The sequence below is a fragment of the Polistes fuscatus genome, unplaced genomic scaffold (genome assembly GCF_010416935.1).
Source record: "Polistes fuscatus isolate 324 unplaced genomic scaffold, CU_Pfus_HIC Scaffold3, whole genome shotgun sequence".
NCBI classification, from domain to species: Eukaryota; Metazoa; Arthropoda; class Insecta; order Hymenoptera; family Vespidae; genus Polistes; species Polistes fuscatus.
Genome location: NW_025113107.1, coordinates 3,281,967 through 3,298,717, shown reverse-complemented (window position 1 = coordinate 3,298,717; position 16,751 = coordinate 3,281,967). Strand labels below are relative to the sequence as shown.

General features: G+C 28.1%; 4 protein-coding genes across 7 annotated transcripts; 1 reads left to right on the top strand and 3 right to left on the bottom strand.

The window, feature by feature from the left end:
• Nucleotides 1-912: 912 nt before the first annotated feature.
• On the bottom strand, nt 913-8,592 carry LOC122519342 (mothers against decapentaplegic homolog 4). 2 transcript variants are annotated; one of them, XM_043638722.1, is made up of 12 exons: nt 7,804-8,592; nt 7,496-7,715; nt 7,273-7,421; nt 6,896-7,175; nt 6,435-6,713; nt 5,582-5,719; nt 5,161-5,352; nt 4,924-5,103; nt 4,593-4,847; nt 4,096-4,377; nt 3,890-4,020; nt 913-3,785 (listed from the first exon to the last, which is right to left on the bottom strand). In XM_043638722.1, the coding sequence occupies exons 2-12, from the start codon at nt 7,560-7,562 to the stop codon at nt 3,705-3,707; spliced, it is 2,034 nt and encodes a 677-aa protein (XP_043494657.1). In that variant the 5' UTR covers nt 7,563-7,715; nt 7,804-8,592; the 3' UTR covers nt 913-3,704. The 2 variants fall into 2 exon arrangements, with proteins under 2 accessions (XP_043494657.1, XP_043494658.1); XM_043638723.1 differs by having other exon boundaries at nt 6,435-6,692; nt 7,804-8,591.
• A 483-nt stretch (nt 8,593-9,075) lies between these two features.
• LOC122519341 (transmembrane emp24 domain-containing protein eca) lies at nt 9,076-10,511 on the bottom strand. The gene is made up of 4 exons (XM_043638721.1): nt 10,253-10,511; nt 9,964-10,184; nt 9,745-9,891; nt 9,076-9,667 (listed from the first exon to the last, which is right to left on the bottom strand). The coding sequence occupies exons 1-4, from the start codon at nt 10,386-10,388 to the stop codon at nt 9,518-9,520; spliced, it is 654 nt and encodes a 217-aa protein (XP_043494656.1). The 5' UTR covers nt 10,389-10,511; the 3' UTR covers nt 9,076-9,517.
• Nucleotides 10,512-10,862: 351 nt separating this feature from the next.
• Nucleotides 10,863-12,464, top strand: LOC122519216 (protein stunted-like). Of its 2 annotated transcripts, XM_043638549.1 has the most exons (4): nt 10,863-10,990; nt 11,185-11,315; nt 11,477-11,502; nt 12,343-12,464. In XM_043638549.1, the coding sequence occupies exons 1-3, from the start codon at nt 10,962-10,964 to the stop codon at nt 11,488-11,490; spliced, it is 174 nt and encodes a 57-aa protein (XP_043494484.1). In that variant the 5' UTR covers nt 10,863-10,961; the 3' UTR covers nt 11,491-11,502; nt 12,343-12,464. The 2 variants fall into 2 exon arrangements, with proteins under 2 accessions (XP_043494484.1, XP_043494485.1); XM_043638550.1 differs by lacking the exon at nt 11,477-11,502 and having other exon boundaries at nt 10,874-10,990.
• LOC122519213 (negative elongation factor D) lies at nt 12,298-16,631 on the bottom strand. Of its 2 annotated transcripts, XM_043638545.1 has the most exons (12): nt 16,526-16,631; nt 15,994-16,172; nt 15,686-15,905; nt 15,485-15,592; nt 15,235-15,384; nt 14,946-15,076; nt 13,684-13,871; nt 13,352-13,604; nt 13,058-13,268; nt 12,844-12,984; nt 12,640-12,769; nt 12,298-12,554 (listed from the first exon to the last, which is right to left on the bottom strand). In XM_043638545.1, the coding sequence occupies exons 2-12, from the start codon at nt 16,170-16,172 to the stop codon at nt 12,520-12,522; spliced, it is 1,746 nt and encodes a 581-aa protein (XP_043494480.1). In that variant the 5' UTR covers nt 16,526-16,631; the 3' UTR covers nt 12,298-12,519. The 2 variants fall into 2 exon arrangements, with proteins under 2 accessions (XP_043494480.1, XP_043494481.1); XM_043638546.1 differs by lacking the exon at nt 12,844-12,984.
• Nucleotides 16,632-16,751: the final 120 nt, after the last annotated feature.

Here is a 16,751-nt window from a genome sequence, read left to right as displayed (position 1 = left end):
CAGAATAGATAATCTACTGTTTGATCTCAAAAAACCTAATTGTATATTCTATTATAATGATTGCATTCAACGAATTGAAAATATTTTTCATTACTCTTCTTTTATGTTTATTTGAATATAATAAGAATTTATTATTAAGGATGACGTTTAATAGATTGATTCATATAATCATGATTTCTCTTGATTTAAACAAATGAAGAAAATAGCCATATAAAAGAACCTATAGTATATTATATCTCGCATGAGCTTTTGCATTTAAAAATGCTACATATATATATATATATATAATAATAGCATATAGCATGTATATATATATATTTATGTTTCATATATGAACAAATTTGTTTGTATGATATTAATATCGCAAAATATGTGGTATATATAAATACCAGTCTGTTTCATATCTTACCCTACTATTAATTAATTAATTATTAATGAATAGTGTAGATTTCTATGGTATAATTTACTTTTTATCTATCAACTACAATACGTCTGACATAAGACAATGGGCTGCTATTGCACTTTGATACCAGTTCCAAAAATGTTTATAGAAACTTGGATTCAAAGAGAGGTATATTTTCTTCAAAAAATTATGATCATCATTGAAAATATTTTTTCGTAAAATTATTCCCAAGTAATTATTCGAGTTAATAATATACGAATGTTAATTAAGCCGTGTACGCGATTGACATCTTGGTATATAAATATTATAAGTTAAAATAATTTATCTTGTTTGCAAAAATCTTATTCGACTTCAATCCTTATCGGTATCTTTTAATTTGATGCGTGTTACTTAAAGCACATATTCAAGTATTATTATTTTATTTTACTTTATTTCTGTTCGCGTTCAATGGATTTTTGTTTAAAAATATAGAATTTGTAGAAAATTCTAAATCTTATTTATCTTTGTTGTTTTGTTACTTCTTTCGTGTATAATATGTATGAAAGTGATGGCACATGTATTCTTAATACGAAATTGGCAATAGGTATACTTAAAAAATTTGCTGACTTTACGTTCACGATATATATCCCTCACTCAATTAACCTTGGTCAAATAATAAAACAAACGCTTTCGTTCATCTTTTAGCAATGATTTACAGTTTCTTTCTTTCTTTTCTTCTTTTATTAAATTTTAACTTAGTTGGTAACATTATCTGCCATTAATTCATTTCTTTAACAATATATATGTTCTTTTCTTCTTTTTTAATTATTTGTAGTTCATCCATTTCACAAATCACATTTTCTTAGTGATATTAGTATTTCCACTTGTAAAATACAACGCTATTTATATATTTAATAAAAAGGGTTATATATTTTGCACTTATACGCAAATAGAAGCAATATATAATAACCTCATGCTTACTTTGGCGAACGGATAGCTCATTTCAGCTATTGACATTAATGTCCATCGGACAGAATATTATACAAAAAGAACAAGTATCCATTGAGAATCAACGATATCTTAATTATTATTTAATAAAGAAATACACAGGATGTCCTGTAATTGATGGTATAAGCGAGTAGGAGTAATTTTACATAAAAAAACTAAGTTAAAAATATAAAGTAAAATTTGTTTATATAAGGCTTTGTTTTTAAGAAAAATAAGCCTTATTCTACATTTTGACTCAGTTTATCTACACAGAATCACCCCTTGTTCGCTTGTACCACTGGTTACGAGGCACATCCTATATATATATATATATATAAAATTAATATATAAAATTAAACAGTCAAATAATCTCTACTGATTTATGACAACAACAAAAAAAGAATGACAGAGCTCAGCGTATCTTTATAAAGCAAAAGTTCAAAAAATGATAAAAACAAGCAATAAACTCTTTTGCAATAAATCAGAATAAGTAAATATGTAATATATATATTGGTATAAAATTTGGTCAACTTCATTCTATTTGACAATACTACCATGTGTATTAAAATATTTTGTACGAATATATATATATATATATGTAATAATAATAAAATGGCTGATAAATGTGGTATGTATAATTACACAACTACTACTTTATGACAGCAGCAAATATCGATAATCGTTTTAAATTGATTAAATGTACTAATACAATAATAATAATTAAATTTGCTCGAAATCAAAGACGATTTACATTTACAGATTTCTTAGCAATTTCTACAGTTATTCAACATTCATATGTAGATCTTATATTTATCTCACGATAATGCATATATAACTAAATAAAAACTACTACTAATAACATTAATAGTAATAATAATAATAGTACTAACAAGAACGATAATAATAACAATGATAATAATTAATAAATCTTTTCAATTCTTAAAGCATAATTTTTGACGAAATGAGCATTAATATTATAAAAACACTGTTACTAATAATTACAATGTAAATATTAATAATTATATTTTTTTGGTTTTATACTATAAAAAAGAATGATTTTATAGAGGGATTATTCTAATGGCACAACACCAAATTAGTGCAAAATATTATTCATGATTCTAAAATAGCTTCCAGGTAACATGTAATAACTTAATGAGAGCTCGTCTATAATATGCTTATTATCATCGTATTTATTATTGACAATTCAGTCATATATGAATTAATCAAATATATGTCACATATTTAAGTTAGATTTTAGTATTGATATTATCTATTTATAGTGTATAATAGTTTGTACGATTGATAATTATTATATCAATTCTATGTCTCAAGGCTATATATCATCAGACAGGATTTTGTACGCTAGTGCACCCCTAGAATAAATCTCTGTATTATGCACTCAAATGTCCTCATTTCTTTCTTTCTTCTTTTTCTTCTTCCAAATAATATATTACAAATATTATAAGTTCATTGTATTTAGCAGATTACGTATTTCAAACTATATTAAAAGATAAATCTCATATATTGATATGAATATTATCATCAATGATGATAATATATCTCATACATTGATTTCAATAAAATGATGTTATGACTATTTCTTTTGAGAATGTATTTTACATGTTTTCTTTACTTTTAATTTTGTTTTACTCAATACATTTTATTCAAGCTGAAACAGCTGCCTTCTTTTTTAAAATAATTTCAGCTTTATAATAAGAGAGACCAAATGTCTACTAAAATACATTTTTATTCTTCTTCTTTTTTATTTCTTTTTTTTCTTTTCTTTTGCAGATGCATTTCGTCAGAGTAAAATATAACTTTTTGATTCAAAAATAATAATGTCCCCTTTGTTTAATTTTTGTACATTGTTGAAATAGTACAAGGCTGTGGCACACATTTTATTTCTATAATTTATACCATATACAACGTGAGTCAGCTATAAGCGTACAAATTACAATACAATTTTAGTGTAGAAATTATTCGAGTGGTCGATCTTAGCTGACTTGATCTGTATATACTGTAAACCATTGAGACGAATTTTAATTGGTATTTTAAACTCAATTTTTTCTGTTTCGTTTTTTTCTTCTTCTTTTTCTCCAACACTTGCTTCAATGAAATTTATACGGTAAAGTTTCTTCAACTTTTTGCGATTGTATTGAATATTTCCATTTCATTAATTTTATTTTCAAAAATTATATCAATTTAAAATCTTAAGAATGTGTTACATATTAAAAGTCCCTCTACATACATAATGTACATTTTGCACATCACATCTCTTACATTGTGAACTTTCTTCTTCATTTTCTTTTCGTATATTATCAAAATGTATGTAAAATTATTCGATACCACGTGGACCATCAATTGGCATAGTATGTAATACTTCGTCTAATAATTGAAGAGCTCTGTGCAAATGTACCTAAGAGGAATACAATAAATCTTATATGTTATTTATTAGTCATTAGAATAAAAAAATATCCAATATTTTTCATATACTAATATTGTAAATAATACTTTTTATACCTCAATCCAACATGGAGTTTCCTTTATGCTTTGCCTTGGGTAATCAGGACCCCAACCTTTCACAAAACTTAAACGTAAGATGCAAAGTCGTCGAAGATCATCCACTCCAATACCTGCAGCTGCACTTAAATCTATAAGAGGTTTGTTTATATTTACAAATTGTTGGGTAATAATATTTAATATTGTATTTGCACTGTGACACTAACTTTTAGTTATAGGTGCTCCATGCGTAAGATGACCAGCAACAGCAGCTGCTTGTGCAGCAGCAGCAGCTTGCGCTGTAGCTGCCTGTCCTCTCATCTGTTTATGACATTGACGCAAATCGAACACCTTAATATATGCAGAAGGATATATTTTATGTACCGCATCTCCAGGTGCTCGACCAGCTTCTCTGTCTAAATAATAAGACTGTACAAAAACACTATGCTCACTTTGGCATCTTAACCACACATCCCCTTCGCCTCTTAAGTCTAACACTACACCTTTTCCTGAAGTAAAATTAATACAATTCAATTAATTATATATATATATTATCTATATATATATAAATGCATAGGGTATCTGAGATTTTTCCAATATTATACATGAAAAATATTTTTTTCTTATTTTCATGCATAGATTAAGCTGATACCGTTTGGCTGGAGAAATCTCAGACACTCTATGTAATCTAATATTTAAATTTAATTTATATATATATATATACCTATGTGTAGACGTGCCCTTTCACTTTGTTCCGTTCTGTGTACATTACTTAATGCCCCTAAACAAAATCTGTTACCTCCACTTGGATCTACATAACCATCGACTGTAACAGTTGGGCAACCGCTGCTTACTTTAAAAGTTTCTCCTACTTGTGTATCTAGTTCAAAATAACCAACAGAACACCAATATTCAGGTGCTGGTTGCGTAGACAATAATCCACCAATATTTCCAGCAACGTCTCCTCCATGACCAGCCCCTATTTAATTGGCAATATATTAAGAAAGAAGAATTATTAGACATATTTTTTAACATAATACTAAATCTAAGCTTACAGTAAGATGTAGCGTGAAGATGTCTATGATCTGGAGGTTGCATACTTTGTGTGTAAGTAAGTGTATTAGCTCCTGTCCATTGCGGAGCTCCAGAATTATATGGATTCGTTGCTGTGCCAACAGTAAATCCATTTGAATGGTGAATATGTACAGGCGACACCGGAGAATTTTGACCTTCGCCTAAAATAATGTTACATCTTCTTATTACTATAACGATAAAAAGAAAACAAAATATACCTAAGGAAGCTGCTAAGGCCTCAACGTTTGTTGATGGTTGATTAATATCTTGAGGAGGTGTGGTAGTTCCATAGAAAGTGTCTGTTGATTGTCCTTGAGGTGAACTCAATATTTGAGTACTGTTGCTTCCACTGCCTGTGTTTATTGACTGCTGCTGGCTACCTACGGTGTGACTCATTGGATGTACTACTGCTGTAAAATCAAATGTGACTCATACACAATACATAATACAAATGTACTAATATCATATTCAAAATTTCACAGAGTTTTTACCCAGTGTTTCTGAAAATTATTCATTTGAGATAGAACAATTCTGCTGCATACTAGAGATTATTAAATTAATTTTGTATACAAAGCGAAAGCTGATTAAAGAAAATAAAGTATAATAAAAACAGAAAAAAGCTTTTTATCATATACGTACGATGATGTATGTTATGTGTTGAAGAGTGATGAGGTGTAGGGATCCAAGTTTGCCTAGGACAATTATTGTCGTCCAATTTAGTGTGGGGATTACCACTATTCCCTCCCCCACTACTGCCAAATATACCCTCACCATTAGCTGTGCAACAACAACAAAAGAAAAAGAAAATAATAAAGCAAAAATGAAATGTAAAACTGCAAAATAACATAATATACCTTAAAGCAATAATTGTATACTTGAAATAAAGTAATAGAATAATAGCATATTTATTATCGCAATAGCATAACTTGAAGTAAAAATTTTGTGCTATAGAAAATAGTCATGTTATATTTATTCAAACATGCTCCATATTTAACATTTATAATACTTAGTAAAGAACATTTTTTTCTATTTAAATACAAAACATATTAAATGTATAAATAAATATTTAAAAATGACATCAATATTTATACAGAATGGAATGGTAATCTTAAAACAATAAGAGAAGGGTTTCATTTGTTACATCAAATTTTTATTTTGTTTATGTAAAACTATCCCCTGTATTATAGTTATCATTCCACCTTGTATAACAAAAAGCATTTTAATTGTTTATACACATATATAAGTAAATCTTATTATTGAAAATATTATAGTCACATTTCGTGGAGCATTTTATTGCATTTCAACATATCTTTTCATTAATTCTTGTATACATACCATTTACACATATAAGCCAGTACTATTCAAACCTATGAAATTTGTATATAAAAAATATAAATTGATATATGAGAAAGATCGAAAACTGTATTTAGTTAAATAGCACTGGCATAAATGTAATAAAATCAACAATTAGATGAACAAATGTTTAACTTACTTGGATTAGGTGGTGCTAAACCTGGTATAAAACCTTGTTGAGGTTGTGGTGTGTTATTTGCTGTAGGAGGTTGTGCGGGCGGATGGTGTTGAATAGTTTGGTTCATTTCACCATCAACATCCATAGCCGCTCCTATTGTCCCAGCAGCTGCTGATCCGCCACCCCCAACGGTATATTCATCTTTCACCAATCTGCTGCCTGGTCCTACACCTACTCCTGGTTGCAGTGACAATCCAGACAGGTCTGCAAAGAATGGGTCTGTGCGGGGGAAACCAACCCCTTCCATCATACACCAAGGCCACAATAATAAATCATTTACTCTTATGGTGCTACTACTACTGAGTTCACAAAAGCTTATCAAGCGAATAACGCCAAAAATATAAAAAAATATAATAACAATGTGTAAATGCAAATTTGAAATATTTAAATATAGATGAGCACATAAAATAAAGACAACTTACCTATGCCAGGTGAAACAACTCTTTCATAGTGATAAGGATTCACGCATACTGAATCACACTTTAAGTCAAAAGCAAATTGACAATATTTCACATGTTTTAATTCATTTTTATGTAAATCTGGCCATCTCCAGATCCGTGCATAAATGACATGTGGGAAACCCTTACGTCCAGCAACTTGCAACCTGCCATCGAGTGTTCTTTGTATGGTAACACATTTACTGGGATGTGCTCCATTTGTAGTGATTGCTGTTATTAGGCTATCTAACTCATCTCTCTTTTCCTATGCATAAATATAACACAAATTAAATAAATTTATTATTACAAAAAATAAATATTATAGATCAAGCAATATACGCTTTGTATAAAAATACAATTACTTTAAGCTTTTTCACCAATGATTCAATAGCACGTTTACTGAATCCTTCGCTTTCACCGCCTTGACGATGACACATTAAAGAATGCACAATACTTAAACAAGCATCCGCACTTGTCGGAGCACTGGGTGCAATTCCAGACATTTCTCTAACTACAAAAAAAAATATAAAAATTTATGAGGTAAAAGAAACACTCAAAAACGAAATAAAAAATGATAATACTCACGTTCTGGATTAGGTTGCATTGGGGGCGAGGGATAAAGGTGACCTCCCCCGCCCGCCAATCCAACCATCTCTGTAAAAGCCGTGGTGGATGATGTACCACTGCTTAAATGCAACACTTGAATTTCTTTCTAAATGCAAAGCAATATTATTTTGTAATTTTACCATCTAGCAGTGAAATACTCAATCTTTAATCAGTTATGTATACAGAATATATAATCTATCTGAAAAAAAAGAAATATATTAAACAATAAACTAAAAATTATGTCATCGATATCAACGTACATGAGCATTAATAAACGATAATCATACTTTTTGCAAACAAAAGTCGACTGAATGAAATAGTTTTGTAAAAACTATTCTTTAATATCAAAAGAATATCTTCATATATTAATCATCATAGATGCACGAAAACTTGATAAATATTATATTATTAATAAACTTTAATTATTCTAGCATCGATTTAATGACTTTTTAAAGTTCATATATTTATAAAATAAAAAAGATAAATAAACATTTTTTTCAATTTAGGTTTAATGTTACACTATATCGTAGGTTAGCATGTTACTTTATTGTATGCACTTATAAACTGCCAATTTACAGTTTGGAAACGTTCTATCTATATAAATAAGTTACAAGAAATATATATATATATATACATCTATCTTGCAACAATATATATAGTCCTAGCTTTATATAAGTTTTAAATATACGAATAAATAACGATTGTCGTCAATACGAATCAGTCCGATACTTCGATAAGACTCTACTAGGTACAAATCAGGTTGTTCAACCTTTATTGGACTTTAAACGCTAATCTCTCTATGTACTTTTTAGAGATTTGTTATCGTAGTATATGACACAAGTGGAAATATAACCCTTATTTTGATACGTCAATTAAATACGCGCCAAATTTAAAATTATTTATACATCTTATAAATTATTGCAGTCTGACATTTTAATAAGACTCTACTAGGTACAGATCAGGTTGTGCTTTATGAGATCTTAAACATGAATTTCTCTATACATTTTTTGGAGATTTGATACCGTAGTATGACAGAAGTGGAAATATAAACGTCATTTTAATTCGTCAAATTTAAAATTATTTATATATATCTTATTAATTATTAAATTTTTATATTAATAATCAAACATTAAGTTTTACTTCATTCGTATATATTTAACGTATAACTGTTAATAAATATTAAAATATATATCATACGATTAAATTGTGATTAAACAACTATCACTAATATTTTTAATTTAAACGATACATTTAATTCGAATAAAATTTGTATATAAAAATTACTAGTAGCAGATGAAAAAATAAAAAGATGATAGAAATATGGCTTCCATCAAATGATTTTTGATGATCTATTACTTCGTAATTGTCATATCTTAAGAGATTGTTTAACTCTACAATTATTAATTAATAGCAAAAAATAGAGATTAACGTATGATTTAACTTTAGATTAATCGATTTTTTTTACGTTATTAATTATATTAATTTAATTAATCAATGACAATTGTACAGATGTATACATACATTTTCTCTTTAATTGTTTAATTAAATTAATAATAATATTTTTATTAATATGAAGTATCTTTATTGTAAAAACATGGTATATAAATATGTGCTTATGATCTTTGATACACTGATACAATATTTCTTCGATATTATAATTCTTTCGGTTGAAATTTGTTATTTCAATTTAATAATTCTTTAATGTAAACTAAAATCATAATAATAATAAAAGGTAAGTAGTTCTAATTCTATATATATATATACACACATCACTTATGAATAGTTAAATGAGATATATCAGAAAATTAATTTAATCATTTAGAATATTATATAACGAACGTTTAAACTTTTGATAAGAAATTTTTATAAGAATACGTATTTAAACAAATGTTTCGAAAAAATATAATATTATGCATTATACGATACAATATATTGCAATGATATATTATTACTATTATTAAAAATGACGAGCATCAAAGAAATGACAAATTGCAAGCGTTATTAGACTAATTTTTTAGCTTCAAAAAAATACTTAAGATGTCTCATTTGCCAAGCACCCATAACTAATAAAATAAGTGTTTGACTTAGAGACCACCAAAACACACGGCGATGAGTACTTTCCGATGTTTGTCGGAAACGTTCCTCACGATACTGAAATAAATAATTAGAAAGAATAATTAGAAGTAATACTTAACTATTAATTACATTTTGTTTCGTAAGTTTCTTACTCGTTGATAGTTTTGTTCTTTGGTTATCTGTTCGACCTGATCTACAAGTTGACGTATTCTCAATTGTAATTCGGATAACTTTTCTTTCTGTGCTACATTAGCGTAATCAATCGCTTGCTCTCCTACTTGTATATCTAAATGTACTCTCTGTAAAATCATATTGTTAATTATGATACATAAAAACTATATAAACCTTGATAGATATGTAATATAATTTACCAGCTGTGTCCCACCGAACCATGCAGTACTGTTAGAATATAAACAAATAATATGTTCTCCAGGTGTATGCGATGTGAATGCGATTCTTCCTTCAGAACTGTAAACTCTAGAAAGGATAGGTTTGTCATCAGGATCTCTAATTTCAACATGCATACCAATTCCAGTATTACTTTTCATAAATCCATCGCTTCTTGGATCATATAATTCCACCTTATAATGAACTATTAAATAAATAAAGATATCCATTATTTTAGGATATAAATAAACATACAAACAATATTATTTGTACCTAATACTTTAGTTTCATCAGGAATTTCTTCAATAAAACATTTTCGTTCGGTTTCACCGATATGGAAATATAACCCATTTCCATAATTAACAAAAACACAGAATAGAAGAACAAGAATAGTTCCTTTTTTAAACATGATTTTAATAAATATTATAACAATTTATTTATTATTTCAATTATTTTCAATTCTGTAAAAAATCTTGTGTGACACAAGAAAACATGGACGTTCACCAACAGTTAATAGCCAACATTTCAATTACATACGTGGCGTCATTAGTTGCATGTTATATAGAAAGGATTTTCCAATACTTCAAATATATTATCATTATTATAATAATTTCAGCATATTTTTAATCAATAAATAAATCATAAAATTATAATTTACACACAACAGTAAAAAAAATCATGCATATGAAATAATCTAATTGTATGATTATCTTTTTTATAATTGTATTTTTATAAAGAAGTTACTTTTCTTTATGAGGTTATATGTAATTTTTCTTTAACTAGTAAAATTAAAGCACAGGAACTTTTAAAAGATTTTTAAACATTAAATTTCGCGCTTCTTTTTAATTCTGTCGTATTGCTACGCATGCGAGAAATATTTTAAAACGATTGTAATGATTTGTAGTTGAGAATCACTGTATATCTTTGCAGTAAACGCAAGCTAGTATTAAATTCATTTTTGTAATAACATAAATTAACGAAAATGTCGGCGTGGAGACAAGCAGGATTGAAGTAAGATTTTAATTATATTTTTCTATCAAATTGTATACCATAATTATGTTATAAAAGTAACAATTAATAGTATGATACAATTATATCATGTAAAATACTTCATATAATATTATATAACCTTTCGTCCAGAAATCATTATACTTATGTATATATTGAACAAAGAATGTTTTATCATTTTATATTTTTTTTTTCAGCTATATAAATTATTCTCAAATTGCTGCCAGACTTGTTAGACAAGCTCTGAAAAGTGATATCAGAGTAGAAGCTCAAAAGCGTGACGAGGTTAACGTTAAATTTACTCAATGGAAAGATGGAAAACCAGTCAGTACGTATAGCTTTAAATCTAATCCAAAATTTCAATTGATTCTAATTTATTTTTCTATTTAAATACAATCATCGATTTAATTATTTAACTATTTTATATTTAAGTCTACTTTCTATGACTTTTCTTATTAATCATTCGATACAAAAACTAATTTGTTACAGCTGAGAAATATTAAATTTGAAGATCAGTAAGTTTATGGGGTTTTTCAGTTTGAGTTTGTTTGAATTAATTAAGAGTGTTATTATTTAACTAATTATTATTTAACTAGTTATTATTTAATTAATTTTGAGTGCTATGGACGCATATAGGTGTCTGTCGATGTGAATGCAAATAATGCAATCTCTGTTTGTGTATGGATAATTGTTTTAAGTCTTATTCCACTCAAATTATGCTTTATGAAAAACTTTCTTGTGTAATTTAATTTAGGAGAATAATGATTATATTTGTCTTATTAGCCGTGCTTAATATAATCAGATAATGTAACACATATTAGCAATAAAATACTTTGTCCCTGTGAAATGCTTTGGCTAAGAATATTAAACACTCAAAGGGTTAAAGTATTTGAAGTTGGAAAATAACTAATAAAATGCGAGTACGATTGTGTTTTAACGTTAACATTTTATATGACAGTATTTATTTATTAATATGTATATATATTTTTATTATTTATTTATATATATACTTTTTTTTATATAATAATATATATATAGGGCATTCTACGTCAAATCGACCACTTTTGATCACGATCCCTTTCGATTTGATTGAAGTTTTTTTTATCATTTTCTACCCTATTGAAAATCTCTCTAAGACTTTTAAAAAATTTTTTTACTCAAACCAAAAATGCCAAATCGAAAGGGGTCGAGGTCATAAGCGATCGATTTGACATGGAATGCCACATATACATGATATATAAATGCGCTGTGTATAACAATACAATGCCTTACGTTTTAATGTAACTTTCTTCTTTTTTTTTTTTTAATAATTTTGGAGGATATTAAATCGATAACAACTAAAATTTTTGTTACAGAAAAACAGTAAATCTCTGTATCACAGCTGGGTAGGAAAATTCATCCGATATTTACATTTATAGAAATAACTTATGTATGATGATCCGAGTTCACGTATGAAATAAAATCATCTTCCACTTTATCATGGCTATTTTTTGACTTAACTTTTTTTGTTGATGTTATTAGTTTTTTAAGCGTCATCTTACAACTGGACAATGTGCTTTACAGTGTACTATAAAAATATAAAAAAAAGATATTATATATTATATTAAATGGATTCTCTTGTTTTCTTTTCATATTAAAAATATTAATTTTACCTATAAATTCGGAAACAAGGTCATTGTCGTTATCTCCACGCATAGTTCCTGTTATTTCTTCGTCTTCAACCATTGGCAAAAATAGTTGCACAAATTCAGGCGTGTAAGGAGGCGCAATTGCTTCTAATACCTAAAATAATAAAACACTAAAGATAGTTTTCAAGCTTGTTAATTATATGAGTGGTAATAGAAAATAAAAAATACTTCAGTAACAAAATATCGAATTAAGGAAACATCAGTATCGCCACGCTGCCAACATTGTTTTATGTAGCATACTACTGGAACTACACAATCACGACTCAATAAATTAACCATCCTGTCAATCAACATTTTTTTCATTTCCAACTTAAAAAATAAAATTGTTCATTAGATATATGACATCGATTTATTTTGAAATAAATTATTTGAAAATATTTACCTGTACAAGTATTTCAAGCTCATCCTGTTTACTTTCAAATAGTTGTACGAGAAGTTGCAATACCTTTGGATGTAATAAAGGATGACAAACAACAACTTCGTCGAGCAAAGCAAGATGAACGGGACAGTGTTCCGTACACAACTTAAAATATGATGGTTCTGTAACTGTACATTCGACCCATCTGATCACTCCAACACTTACAACAGGAAAGCTGTAAAGGATTATTAATATAATTAATATTTGTTGACATTAATTTTTGGTAATACATTGTAAAATTTTTTATTTAAAATATACCGTAAACATTGATAAAGAGTTTGTAGTTCTGCAACAAGTTCAGTGGAACCTTTATTAATGTTGCAAATATTATGAACTTTTTCAATTGCTTGAATAGTAGTCTTCAGTTCTTCTTTAATAACTTTATGGGCATTACCCTTTTTAGCAGGAACTTCGCATACACTTGCAGCATAAGCTAATAAGTATATGTATTTTGATTTATGTTCAGGATTTACTTTAACCCCGGGTTTAAATAACGCATCCACTAATAGTTCTATAAAAAGATAATAAAAAATTAGAATATCTTATTTTATAAGAATTATGTGTAAAAAATGTGTAATATATGAAACTACCCAAAAATTGAGGATTACGAAGTAATTCAATCGATGGAGGCTCTACTGCTGAATAATTACGGAATAATACTGTAATATCTGCAGGATTCAAAGTATTTCGTGATAACATGGATGCTAATGCTTGACACGCTGCAGGGCTACTTGCTGCTCCATTGAGAGCCATCGTGATTGGAGTAACATCGTGTCGACTAGAAATATGTAAATTAATTATTATACTTATGTTAAAAGAACAGGAGTTGAAATTTAATAAACATTATAATATTCATTAAACATTATAAGATTCATAAACATTATAAGACCATAGAGGACATCTATAGAAACAATAAGATCCAAGCAAAGATAAATGGCGCCTTGACTGAACCGATTGATGCAGGTCGTGGTATCCGACAAGGGGATTCCCTAAGTCCCCTGCTTTTTAACATCATTATGGACGAAATAATAAGAAACGTAAGACTGCTAAAAGGATATAAAATGGGCAGCGAAGAAATAACCATCCTATGCTATGCTGATGACGCTGTATTAGTGGCCGAAAATGAGGATGATCTACAACGTCTACTACACCGATTTAACTGCATAGCCAAATCATTCAATATGAAAATATCGGCCCAGAAAACTAAATGCATGACAACATCAAAGACACCGTTAAGATGCAAACTGGAAATTGAAGGGAAGGTTATTCAGCAGGAAATGAGATTTAAGTACCTAGGAATAGAAATCTCAGGATATGGTGATGTTGAAGCAGAGGTAAGAGAACAGACAATGAAGGCATTCAGAATAGCGGGCTGTTTGAATGACACAATATGGCGAAACAAAAACATGGACATAGAGACCAAAGCAAGAATTTACAAGGCAATGGTAAGACCTATTATGTCACATACCGCAGAAACTCGACCAGACACGGCGAAAACGAAACAGTTACTAGAGACAACCGAAATGAGAGTTCTTCGCAGAATAGCTGGAAAAACACTACTGGATCGAGAGAGAAGTGAAGATATAAGAAGAACATGCAAAGTGGAAAACATTAACGAATGGATACTAAAAAGGAAAAAAGAATGGAACGAACATATCAACAGAATGGACAACGGAAGAATTGTCAGAATTGCACGGGATAAATCACCGGTTGGCCGCAGAAGCACGGGGCGCCCACGAAAACGATGGTGCGACAATTTAACAGTGCAATAGGCAGAAAAAAAACGTCGTTACGAAACAGGCAATTTGCCTAAACTAAAGAATGAAGAAGAAGAAGATTATAATATTCTTACTTTTGTTGAGCGCATTTAGTAATTTCCTGAGAAAGTCTTTTCATCATAAATCCACCTTTGGATTCTTGTGCAAGTATTTGTAATAATACTTGGCTATAAACGTAAGTGTGTTGACCATGACACACCATTTTCTGTAAAAATTAAAAATATATTATACATATATTGTATAATATACAATATACATATATTTCTGTAAAAATTAAAATTATATTATATATATATATAAAAATATATATATAATAATAAGTTTTCAATTTTATAATTCAAATATGATACTTTAATTACTAACCGCACATTCTTGAATACTGGACTGCCAGTTCTCCGTATTTTGTAAGAATCCAGCAATAGCTGTTTTTAAAACACGAGAGAATACTTCTATTTGCTGTGCAGCTGTAGAAATACTCGTAATTTCTCCTTGAAAACCAGCATCGGATATGAGCTATATAACAAAATAGTAATTACTAATAATATATGTACGTATAATATTTAAATAATGCAATTACACACACACAAACAAATCGATATGCATTTATATATACCTTTATAGTAAAATTTAGCATAAGACAATCAGGATATTCTTCAGCAAGTCTATAAATAAGCGATCTCCAAGTAGGATGTTGAATCATTTCTGTTAACCAGGCTGGTGTCTATGTTCATAAAAAATTATAATTAACATTATTTCCTACTTCTGTACTATTTCCTACTTCTCCTCTTTTATACATAAAATAAAATCAACATACTTCTCCTTCCTCAGTAAAAATTTTATCAGCTTTTTTAGGATCAAACGTTTTCAAAATCATATCTTTTAAATTATTTTCCACCATCGCTTGTACATCCGTAACTTTGACTCCTGCGAGAATGAGCCACTCGGCAAGGAGGTTTGCCATTTGTGCACAAGCAGTATAATTTTTTGATAATAATCCTATAACTTGTTCCGGATTACCACCCGCTTGAAAATATCTATAAAATGATAAAATAAAATTCTATAAATTAACTTATATTCATTCTAAATTAAATAACTATTATTATTGTCGATCATTATAACTACCTTTTTAATTGTGTAAAAATTCCAGGTTCCATTATATAATCAGCAGTTTTAAATTTATCTAAACATTCACTTAAAACTTCTTGAGGATTATCAAATGTATCTTCGCCTCCACATTCATCAGCATTTCGACCCATTTCATCACCCCAACCACTACGGTCTTCATCATAATCTGATTCCATCTAAATATAATAAAAATGATAAATATTCTCTCTCTATATATATATATATAAAATTTACTCTACTAAAATATAATATAACAACATTATTTTATTGTAACCTTTTTAAAACATTATTATGATTAATAATTAAATAAATATAATATAAGTCAATTAAATCTGCTAACAATATAATGATAATTAAATACAAATATAGAGTACAAAAATATTTACTTGTAGGTTAGGAAAAAAGAAAACAAATAGAATGCAAAATAAAAAGACAATATGAGTCGTAATTTAACAGAGCCCTTAAAAATATTTAATAGCTCTATCTAATTATATTATATTATAAATATATCATCAATTTTATTACTTACTTTTGTTTTATTTACTTATAATACTCCAACAACATGTAAACAATATCCATCCGACTACTCTCAAAGTACTGCAATCCGGAAGTACTACTAGCATAAGAAATATAGAATGCATGTGAATATAAATTTGATTGGTTTATTTATATGACCAATAAAAGCTTGAAAAAAATTATCCAATTGAAAAGTGACGTTATTATTTATATTTTATAAAATTTGTCCAATTAAAAAG